Source organism: Thermobia domestica, chromosome 4 (assembly GCF_964235325.1).
Source record: "Thermobia domestica chromosome 4, izTheDome1.hap1.1, whole genome shotgun sequence".
Taxonomy (NCBI): Eukaryota; Metazoa; Arthropoda; class Insecta; order Zygentoma; family Lepismatidae; genus Thermobia; species Thermobia domestica.
Genome location: NC_137457.1, coordinates 296,966,436 through 296,978,887, shown reverse-complemented (window position 1 = coordinate 296,978,887; position 12,452 = coordinate 296,966,436). Strand labels below are relative to the sequence as shown.

The 12,452-nt window shown below is 34.5% G+C and overlaps 1 protein-coding gene across 6 annotated transcripts in view; it reads left to right on the top strand.

Annotated features, from left to right (window-relative positions):
* Positions 1–12,452, top strand: part of LOC145684216 (protein lap4-like) — a 378,403-nt gene that overhangs the window by 177,034 nt on the left and 188,917 nt on the right. For all 6 annotated transcript variants that reach the window (XM_081756295.1, XM_081756294.1, XM_081756297.1 and 3 more), the window contains exon 4: positions 1,119–1,208. In XM_081756295.1, the coding sequence (XP_081612421.1) occupies positions 1,119–1,208 (90 nt within the window). The remainder of the gene's footprint in view (positions 1–1,118; positions 1,209–12,452) is intronic.

Genomic DNA, 12,452 nt, shown 5'->3' with positions numbered 1-12,452 from the left:
TCACAGTCACGTGAACGTAAGAGCCTTGAAAATAACTTGAAGGTGCAAATACATATTTATTTACGAGGGATTTTCAAGTCAATCCAGGATTTTTGTAAATAATATAAAATTCAGTGAGAAAAATAGAATAACAAATTTAATGAAGTGGAAACTTCTTATTTTCTCACATAATTCGCTTACTAATTATTCAAGCTCGTACATTTATCTCTGTGTTTAAGTAATGCCTGGAAGGCTTCGGCATATAAATATCTTTCATAATATCAAAACCATTCTAGGACAGCGTGCTTTACTTCATAGTTGTGGAAATGTTGACCTCTGAGGAATTCTTTTAGGGATCTAACCATGTGGAAATAACTTGGTGGTCCTTCAATTCAGTGCAGACCTAAACTAGTCTGTGCCGGTCAAAAGTGTAACCCAGCGTGCATTCACTTTTCAGAATAACAATTTGATCATGAATTATTATGTTTACTGTTTCTAACATAAGATGACACACGTTTGCAATTTCACGACAGATTATGCAATAAGTGTCAGCGGTAAGATGTTCAAATCACTGACTGTTGCTAGAAATGACTGCTGTGAGTTGGGATCCATCTTGACCGGAATCGTCCGTGACAGATATAGGTACGGTCATCTTTGAACCGCTTGCACCAATTAAAGTCGTACTGCGGTATATTAATATCGTGACTGAATTTTTTTGTAAATTCCAGCCGGATTTATACCCTTCTGATCTAAAGTTTCACCACACGGTGTTCTGTGTACACGTGCACACTGTTGTGTGCTATCTTAAATAATGGTTTCCGCAGAACTGTCGCGCGAAGTGAGTGCCGCCGGTATTCGTGTATTATTTCCATCCATATATCCCGAATTGACTTGAACTCTCCTTATGTGTGTGGAAATGGGGCTGTGACAGGCTCATTGTTTCATAGCACTGTCTTCTCGTGTGGTGTGAAGGTATTCTAGCCCACTGCTTTAATGTAATTAGTGGGACAATGTTGCCAGTATAGGAGGAGATTAAGGCGACTAGTTTGTTTCCCCCTGTTATAGCATTATAGAAAGTATTAGTAATCCCTATCATTCTGGATGAATTGTATGTGAATGTACGTTATTCTTTATTTCAGGTTACCCCCCGGTTTTGTACAGTTGCGGAATTTGACGGTTTTGGGTTTGAACGATATGTCCCTTACGATACTTCCTGCGGATTTTGGAAGGTAAGTTGGGATTAATCAATATATTAACTAAAATCTAATTAATTACATGTCTTAAGAAAGTCGAAAGCTTATCGCTGCAGAAACAAGAGTCCGCCATTGGATCGTATACTTTCCGAGGTAGCTTGGACAAGATTGTTACCAGCCGTCACTTCTTCCAGTATTTAAAGACTCATAATGAAATGGGAGGAGAGAAATAATGGTAATTTAAAAAAAAAAATGTGAGTTTGTTAACAGTTAACCAAAACTCCTTTATTCTTTCCATGTGTCCGGAAGACAAAAATCGCAAGAATTACTTTACGGGTCACCATCAATTTTCGACAGGGCGTAGGGGACCAAAAGTTGAAAGTCCAGTTCGTTTGACGAAGGTTGCATTTAAACCGAAAGTAGTAGAAATTAACCATTTCCGGTTTGAACGTTGATCACATAGAGCAAAAACCAGTGTTCGAAGTGTAAAAAAATCAGAGGCGGTATGTTTTATTACAATTTTGACTCCACATACTGGCTATCTAAATGTTCAAATACAGTGAGGGTATGTTTCCTAAAAGATTGCATTTCTATTTACATACAGACTGAAAACCATTGGAAAGTTTCTCTTTAGTTATGGTGGGAGGGAGCATGGAGAGACTTTCATTCCCCACCTACAACTTTCTGAAAAAAAAATATAAAAAATATCCTCTTATGACGTATTATAGAGAACTATACACGAAAATGTTCAAAAACGTAGTTTTTATATCAACACTTTCCTGCGGGGAAACTCCCGGACCCCCCACTCGACTGAGGGGTATTCCAAACCCCCAAAAGATCCGTCCCTTACAGCAAACAACTCCTAAATCCATCCATGTCAAAACACGACCTTTATATGCCTTAAGGCAAGAAGACAGGTACTCATATAAGGAAGAAACAATTCAATATGTCACATCAAAATATAAACTAAGTGAACTTCTTTGAAAACACCTAATTTTAAAAACAAAAGGTAGGAAAAAAATAACAAAAATGTCGGTGTTGTCAACGTAGAAATTATTTCTACACAAATAATAAATTTTTTTTACGTGCAAAGCTATTCATCAATTATTATGTATAAAAATGGATTTATTAAAGCATCCACTCTCCAGTGACGGCGAGGCGTTATGCCTTCTCCACTGAAAAACCAGAGGCGGTACGGCATACCATCTCACTTTGACCATTGGCAAAAACCATAATAAATAGCGAGGAACGGTTTCGTGCAATCAAACGTCCAAGAGTACATTTCATCACTATTCTGAACTCTCTACTAAAATTGCAAGTAATAGAAATACACTACAGCTTCCGATTTCAATTCATCTACATAGAGCAGAAACAACAAAACACAGCGAAAAACGGTTTTTTAGATTTACTTTGGCGTTCTAAGAATAGGTACCATCTTCTCTAATAACCCTATTCGAACCGGGAGTAGATAAATCAATTACTTCCGGTTTTAACGTTGATCTCCGTAGAGCAGGGTTTCTCAACCTTAGGATCGCGAAGATAAGCGGTAAGGATAAATATAATTAGAATCTAATACCTGTTTTGAATTTTGTTCTGATGGACATATTTTTATTTTTATACTGTACATACTGTTAAGAACAACAAAAAATAGATCAACTAAACATTTTCAACAGCTACAGAGTTGTTTAAAAATCAATTTAAATGAAAGAGGTACGATATGAAACTAGTAAGAAATACGTATTGAAATATCAGAAAAATACAAATGTAGCAAAATCTGCGTGTTGAAATACAGTTAAAATTGAAATCTATTGAGATACCTGAGCACGATGTGATTTCACTAGTGCGGCTATGTCCGGTTCAATCTTCGTGACGCACATTATCAAGTCATTTTCAACTGATAAGCGATTTCTTGTCTTTGTTTTAAGGCTTACCATGGAAGAAAAAAACACTTTCGCACAAGTATGATGCAGCAAATAGAATTATTACTTTTAAAGCAGCAAATACTATTCACTTTTAGGGAAGTTACTCTATCCACTATATACAAAAATGGATTCTACTACTATAGAAATAGATGGATATTGTGAGATCTCCGCAATATGTATGTTAACCTTTTCAGCATGGATAAGAATTTCCAGAAACTCGTAGACCTTTACGTTGGCGGCCCTAGTACCTCTTCTAATTGTTACAGGGACAAAAACGATACCTCGTTGTAAAGCTTATGGAACACAGATTCTAACGGACTAACTTTTGTGGTCCCCGTGCCAAACCTGTAAAAGAAGAAAAAGATTTTTTGCAAAAAAAAAAAAAAAAATGTTTTGGAAATTTGTGAGAGACTGGCAACACTATTACTTGTCATACGCAGGAAAAAAATATTTTTACAAGTACGCCAGACATTGAATACAATCATGTAAAAAGATAAAGGGCGAAAGTTTAATACTAAGTTGCGAACATGTTTCCTACGAGAATCACCCTCTACAAATTTCTCGAAATATATTTTGGTCTACCCTGACGTTGGCAACCCTAGTAATGTCCCAAATTGTCACAGAGATATAAGTCATACCTTGGAAATCTTATGGGACACAGATCCCAACGAGGTAACTTTTGAGCCCCCCCGTGCCCAAGCCGTGTCCAACTCGTAAAGAAAGAAAAAAAATAAATAAAACATTTTTTCTAAGTTTATGGGACAATGGCAACACTGTTATTTGTCGTACGCAAGAATACGCCACTCACTGGTGACCATTGTGCAAAGGAATGAAGGGTATATAACAATGGAGCAAAAATAAATAAATAAATAAATAAATAAATAATAAAAAAAAATAAAAATCGGAACATCGTACCTACGTAAACCATCCTGTATATTTTTCGATTAACTGTCGTCTACCCTGACGCTGGTAACCCTTGCGATGCCCTTAAGTGTCACAGAAATACGAACCATACCTCATTGCAAAACACAAGGGACAGAGATTCCAACAAGATAACTTCTGTGACCCCCTTGCATACGACAAATAAAAGTGTTCCCATAACCGCAAAAAGTTTATTTTTCCCAACTTTTTTTGACTTCCTTCTTCTTTTAGGGCTTGGGCATGGGGGGCACAAAAAGTTTCCTTGATGGAATCTGTGCCCCATAAGCTTTTAAACGAGGTTTGGCTTATATCTCTGTGACAATTAGGGACAAGTTTTCTCCTTCCCAAATGCTGAGAGGGAACTAAAAGCATCCAAATTTCCTCCCCTACTCTACTGCTATGGGAGTCCCGATGTGAATGAAATGCATACTGTTGGAAAGATTCATCCTTCCTGAAGAGACAGACACCAAAATAATCTCTCTAGGTTAATTAGGAGCCGAGTTATGGAGGTTTAAAATGCTGGCCCTCGAGCCGTTCGTCCAAAAAAGGGAAAAACTACCACACAAGATTATTACAAACCAAAAATTATAAGGAGATTGCTGGCAAGCGGATATGATAAAATGAGAGTCGTGATAGAAATTAGGTTGGGAACCACTGCTGTAGAGGAAAATCGGTAATAGATGGCGAGAAGCAGTTTCTGCAGTCAATTAAGCGTGCCAACAATATATTCCATATCTACTCTAATGTCTATTAAAATCGGAAGTGATAGAAATTTACTATTTCCTTTAGTTTCAGTTTTAATTGAGGAATATCACGCCATACAAACCACTCCTTCACGTGGTGTACACGTGACATTGCTGCTTGTTAATACTGCTATAATATTTCGTTTTAAAGCTTTCACAGCATATATAATGTGAAATCAGTGGATTTTCCAGCTTCAGGGGATTTACTGTACGTTGGATTGAGACTCACAAATGACATAAAATGTTAACAGATTGCTCACACATATATGTTCATTGTTCGTTGTGCTGTGTACAGAAGGAAGTGTAAGAGACTAATGATTAAGTAGGTCTAGATCACGGGAATTGCACACGGTGGCGAGACCTTCACATGGTCCCTCGGTGAGAACGTCGTGCACTTGTTACGTTCCTGAGAACGTTTGACTCATACACGTACAATACTTACAAGGAAACTTGAAACAGAGTATCATTGAAAGAATTCTTTCGTCATGAGAATTTAACTAAAATTAACTCTGAATGATTTCAGGAACGTTATCCGTTCAGGACATTTCAGCTGATAGTCTTGTAATTTAGTCTATAGAATAAACAACCAGTTTCCGAAGAAATCAGTTGTAGTGGACTGTCAATATACGAGGCATGCCCGGAAAATAAGTCTACTTACAAACTTCAAAAAAATTTATTTAAAACAAAATTTTTACATGGTTACATCAGTACATATGTGAACTATTTTTCCACGTAGTGGCCATCTTCTCGATGCGTGTAGTGAGACGAGGGATCAGAATTTTTAATGCCTTGGTCAAAGAAGTCTTACCACTACCTCTTTTGCCCAATTCTTCACCCCCACCTTCATTTCTTTGTAAGTTGAAAATTCTTTCCCACCCATGTGCATCTTCAGGGAGGTGAACGGATGTGAAGACGCCAGGTCATGGAAATGCGCTACACGGCAGCTAAGGGTTGGAGCTAAGCTACGTGGCAGTGTGACCAACATAGCAATAACAAATTCCCTCTGCCCGCGAGTGCCCTAGTACACTTATTTTGTGGACATGCCTCGTATTTAGTTTTTTCTTTTAATTTTAAGTAAGAATAAAGTTGTGCTGATTCCAGACTTCTTTTCATTCTTTATACACGATTAATTTTAAATATTACCATCGTGACTGGCTCTATTACACACTACTAGCGTACTTCCATTACTTGTGCTAGTGCTTCCAGTTAAGAATGTGGAATTCAAAATTTTACCCAACTAATATTTTTTGCGCTCCATATTTTGTGAACTACAACCACGAAACCAAAGTCAGCTTATCTGATTACCCTAATTGTATGTTCGTGAGTTCTTAGTTACATAAGTTTTGCCTGAAATGTTTTTTTTTGTATATATATATATATATATATATATATATATATATATATATATATATTATACTGCTTTGACGATATAAAAGTTGTAGTTGCATTTGAACTTGATGTACACTCATGTCCATAATTATTGTCGCATGTCTATAAATATGTTGTTGTAGGAATACAATTTGATAACGAATTCTCCCGGTATTTCTTATAATGTTAGTATGTGTATAATCGACAAAGACATGTATGTGGAATATTTCATGTCAAAAGAGCAGTAAATAAGAACAATAAAACGAAAACAAAACTTTCTTGTCCATTTAGCAACATTTTGTTTTATTCATTCTAATTTCCTTATTTATAATTGTTTTCCTATGAAATTTACCACAAATATACATTTCCCAATTATACACATAGCATCAGTATTAAAAGTACCCTGCAAAATCATTATCAAATTATATTCTTACAAGAAGACAGTTATAGATATGCGACAATCATTTTGGACATGAGTGTACAAATACATAACTAGCAAATGCCCCACATGTTATAGTGGGCATTATTTTGCGTTTATAGTAATTGGAATACCCATCTGGCCTTTTCTTCTCTTCTAAGACAAATATCAATAAATGATTAAACATGTATTTAATTTTTGAAATGAAGACTTCAAACACCAAATTTCTAACCTTAAGTGATTCCAAGACACTGATATCTTATTTTAATAATTGTGATTCCCCCATTTTTTCCATTTCTAGGTATACTATATATATATATATATATATATATATATATATATATATATATATATATATATATATATATATATATATATATATATATTTAACAAATACTGAAACACGTGTCTTAGCGGTCAACTCAAGTCCGAAACTCTACTTTCAGAATTATATATATTTCCGAATTCCATTCAGACAAACACACCTTTTTCATATAATACGACCTCAATAGTTCAGCATTTTGTTTTACAGGCTTCCGAAATTATACAACGATTTGTTTCATAGATCTGTAGATTTATTTAATTCTGAAGCTGCATAACTCTGCATTACGACGTCATTTTAGTGGATAAACTTTAGTCAGCTGTTGTCATCCTTTCTTGTTATTACGTAGATGATGTTATTATTATTATTATTATTATTATTATTATTATTATTATTATTATTATTCTCTTAGATTTGTTAGATATTTCAGTGTAAAGTAGATATTCAAGATACTCACATTTTTACTTAACCCTTGTCCGCATGGTTCAGAAAATATACGCTAATGCATATGCAGGGCCTCCAAGGCCCTGTATGTTATTCAAAGGTTTTTAATTATTTTTATTTGAAATTTGATGCAAATTACTACTTGCAGCCCTATTGTGGCTTAATTTAATACACAATAGACTAACAATGGGCATTTTCATAAATATACAGGAGTAGAAAATACAAAAAACCCTACTATAATGAACTATTTTCTTCGATTCAGTTTACTCACAATACTTCATAATTTCGTACTTTATTTAACATTCTATCATACCTATGTGAAATGGTACTATAATCATTAAGAGGGCATGAAATTGCTGATATTCTTTTATGAAAATGACATCATTGTTTAGCAGTTTGAGAAAAATATTTATACGAAATGTAAGAATTGCAAATCATTTCACTGTGTTCTTTACAAATGCTTTTGCGACACTTGTGGTATGCCGATTCACTCTTTGTATGAATACTGTATGGGCAAGATTTTTTTCTTTTTGCATTAGTCCTGATTTTTTCACTTGCTGATAGTTTTTAGTTTAGCATATCTTCAAAACACTAATATTTGCTAGTGGCAAGTTAGGTATCTGTGATCTTAGAATCATCTAGGGTTTCATTAAATTTTCTGCCAGTTTCTGTAAGAATACACGACGATTGTCTTTCTCGTTTTCATAGTAATTTGGATTCTGCATCCTGAACACAATGTGACTATTTGTTGCTGCCACATCCATCATATTTGACCAAAGAGCAAAGGGCCACCTTGTAGTTTGTCTTTTGCATGTATAATCGCTAACTTCTTGACGTATAACATCAACTCCGCATTTAGTTTTGCTGTAATAGTTTATAATCACTGGCTTTTTTTGGCTATTTTCATCGACTGCCTTATGATACATGGTGCTTTTCAAAATCACTGCTTTTTTTTTTTTTTTTTTTTTTTTTTTTTTTTTTTTTTTTTTTTAGCTCTTAGTTGATCATACTGACATTTTGCCCGAATGCAAACATTGATGAACCAAGTTCTGTACGAGATGAGACTCTCATTTCAATTGAAATGTCGCGCTGTTTTGCCTTAGTGCTCTCATAATCGCAAGTCATTGTTGTAGAATATACTCACCCTGATCAACACTATCAAAGAAATTATCCATAGTAATATTTCGTGAAGGCAAAAAACGGTTTTTCAGAGGTCTTTGACTACATTCATTCACTGATTTTTTCAACTGGTTTCTGTTGGTTTTCTTCCTCTGTATACAAAACCATCAACGGCATATGATGATCGAGTGCCGCATAACCAAAATATTCTCATTACGTACTTTGAAGGTTTTTCTGGGCATGTATTGAGTACACCCAAACTTACCTCGAAGTGGCACTTGGTATTCATCTACAGTAAGTTCTTCACTTGGAAAATCACGTTTCTGCAGTTTCCCAGAAATATTTCCTACACAAAACGAATAGGTGTCTGTTTATCATTTTCAAGACAGATTTACCTTGTACGTTTATCGTCAAATCGTAAGGCTTCCTTTATGTCTTGAAACCTGTTGACAGACATAGCGGTTTTGAACATTGGTTTGACTTCATAAAGAGGAACAGTTCCATATTTGGTACATCCCAGCTTTTTTTCTACTCCTGCTAGTAATAAAATGCCAAGAAAAGCATTTATTTCATATAGACTATAACATTTCACTCCTTTTGTTTCGATGTGGCTACCCTTCTTCCCTCCAGTTTTCTATAGTGTAAAATTCCGTCCATGATTTACTTTGAAATGAAGCAGTCAAACGCATCTTTCGGACGTATTGTTTTCATTACCTGTGAAACACCTGAAAAAAAACTTCATTATATTGTGTGCTGGAGTCCGTGATGGAGGAGTTTTTTGCTCCAAATTGTATCGTTTCGACTAAAACGTGTATCGGAATCACTAATAGATTAATCATGATTAGCTTCATTATCACTAGGGCTTTCAGGGCTTGATAACGTATCGAAATATTCATCACTCACACTTCCTTGATGAACTGTATTATTTGATTTTTCTTCTTCAAATTTCTCACTACTACCTTTCGACAGTACACTATAATCAGGTCACTCATTTACAAAACGGGCAAAATCTTCTTCACACACTCCCTTCGTAGTTGATCTTCCATTAGACGTAGATGCCATTTTCCGCTGAAACTGAGAACAAACACAAATTGTGCACCAATATAACGGCACTGCAGATTGTACCTAGTCATAAAATAAAAGTAACAGTGAAAGATACATATCTAGAATTTGATTGTAACAGTTCTGGTGCTGCCATTGTTCGAACAAAGGAAATAAGTTAGTAGAAAATTTTTAAATACATGTCTGATAGATTATATAAAAATCTTATATACAAACGATTGATAACAGTTTGCATATGTATCGCAGTGCAATCTACTGGGTATAAAATAAGCAACTATAAATAAGATTAATTACAAATAAGCACAATAATAATAAAAAGAAGTAGTAAAACTAAATAACATTTCATTTAGAATTAACTTTATTTACAAAAGTGTGTCAAATAATTCGCACACCATTATTATTTCATTAGGGCCTCCCAGTCCCTGCATATGCATTTAAGGGGTTACTAAAATAAATCAAGGTTTACTGATTTACAGACAACGCCAAAAATATTCTAATGCTACTAATGAATGCCTAAAAGAATGTTAAAAGAATACACAAATAACAAGACTTATTGATTGAATAGGTCTGCAATAGCTTTGAAAATAAAATACCACATGGCCTGAGAGGCCCTGCATATGCATACAAGGGTTAATACAATAATTGTCACGCTGTTTTTTTCCCTTTCTCGTCAAATTTACAAACATCCTTCCTTAGTGATACCTTACGTCACACATCCATCTTACGCACTATCCAAATTTCAAATTCCTAGCTTACTAAGGTTAGGCCTAGACGTTGCGCAGTCAGTCACTCAGGACTAAAACATGATTATCTCTCTAACATTTTCAGTGCATATACGTGTATTATTTGTTGTTTTCATTGCGTGATAAAATATTATATATATATATATATATATATATATATATATATATATATATATATATATATATATATATATATATAAATGTACTTACTAGTAGAGTAGGTTAAGTATTGACAAATTACTGTATGTAGCAGTAGCTAGAAGTTTCACGTTTTAAAAACCTTTATACATTATATATATATATATATATAATATTCCTGTGTTTATTCTTGAATAAAAAACAGTTATTTTTTAAAATAAAATTGGGTTTCTTTTCCTACTGAATTTGTTTCGTAGTTAAGCATAATGTGATACGGGCTTTAAAACCAGTATTTAGCAGCTATATAGCGTAATCCGTCGGCAATTTTGTTTGTTCCGTTGTTTTCACGGTATGTCCTTGATAACGATTATGTTAGTACAGCTTATCATGTTCGTATATTTACTGACTGAATTGAAGATATATCGAAATTCCTTTCATAGACGCGAGAGTAGGAGATTATAGAACGTACTTTGTACAAGTCAATTGTATCATACAATACAATATTTAATTTTCTTTTTAAGGATGAATGCAATAATGTATTTAAGTATTAAAAAAAAATCCTTATGATAATTTGATTTTAAGGTCAGTGGAGCCAATATGGTGGATGATATTTATGTGATATTAGTACTAGTAGGGTACTTATTAGATGATTATTGCCGTGTACGAGGTGTGTTCAAAAACACCGAACCTTTATTGGTAGAAATACATTTACTCCAATAACATGTAATGGCTCTCAATCATTTCCAAAGTAGTCCCCTTGGGCAAGGCCACCCAGAAGGGAGGAATAAACCCAACAGCTGTTGGGGAACACGTGATGAAAGTTTGTTCGATTGTGATTTTTCGAAGATTGAAATTCTCGATAGCGATAGAACAGTAATAATTTTGTGGAGAGTGAATTCAGTTAGATTAAAAAGAATAGAGTATGTCCTACCCCAAATTTCTCAACAGTGCTTATTTTGACCCCGGTTACCCTAGCAGACATCTTTATTTTGTGCGTTTCTCTCAACAGTCAGAGAGTAACGGTTACACAGGCACATTGTCTCTTGGAAATATATATAAAGACCTGGTCTTATTTTCGGGGAAACACTGTAGTTATCTTCCAGTAATAGGAATTGTAGACAACTGTCTGGTGATTCGCTTTTCTAATTGTTTGATATGTACTGTCTTTAAGTGATGCAATAAAATTACATATAAAGAAAGAACTAATGAGGAGTGTGGTGAGGATTCTTTAACTTCAATCAATCTAAATCAGTTAAAATCAAGACTTTTATCTGCTGTTCGACTAAACGTGTTAACAGTGTGTAGTCGCACGGTCTATGAAGAAACATTTCATTATGTCTGTCAGTTAGGTTACAGTTTCGACATCCATTATTTCTTTCCATTTCAAAGATTTCTATGAAAATAAGCAATACATTGTTCAAGGAAATACCGTTTTTCACTGTTGCCAACAATATGTTAATATCCACAGTTACACAATTGTAGACGAACTATAAAATCCGTGCTAAGTGCCAACATGAAAATGTTGAAAAAAAAAAGACCAGATTTTATTTCAGAACTGGTGGCACATAGGCCCACACGCATTGTTCTGGCGATTATTTGAACTACTTCCATAGTGAATACTAGATAGCCCGATTTTAACTTAGCAGTGTTAGGCACATAGCCCACATTTTGACATTACACCGAACTTTTTCCATTTTGGTACTTATCACGGATTTAATTTTCAGTCTACAATTATAAATGTTGTTTAACTTATTTGATTCATGCTAAAACTAAATGAAGAGAGTATGTAAATTTCCGTGTACATTAGACAGGAAGATGTGAACATGAACAGAGAAGTGGTAGTGCAGAATTATCAGTCAAGTCAAAGTGTAAGAACTGGTGAATAAATTCCTGAGTATACCAGCGTAATTATAAAGGTAACCAAGAAAGTTCAGTCGCTTTTTGTAGACATCTGTGCTCAATTGACCCTCACACCGTGAGTTGAATGCGAATGGAAATAAGGCGAAAATCAGTTGGTGTGGGTATATCCAACACACTACCTCCTTATGGTAGTTCAGTTACACTGTGAACTTGCGTAAGG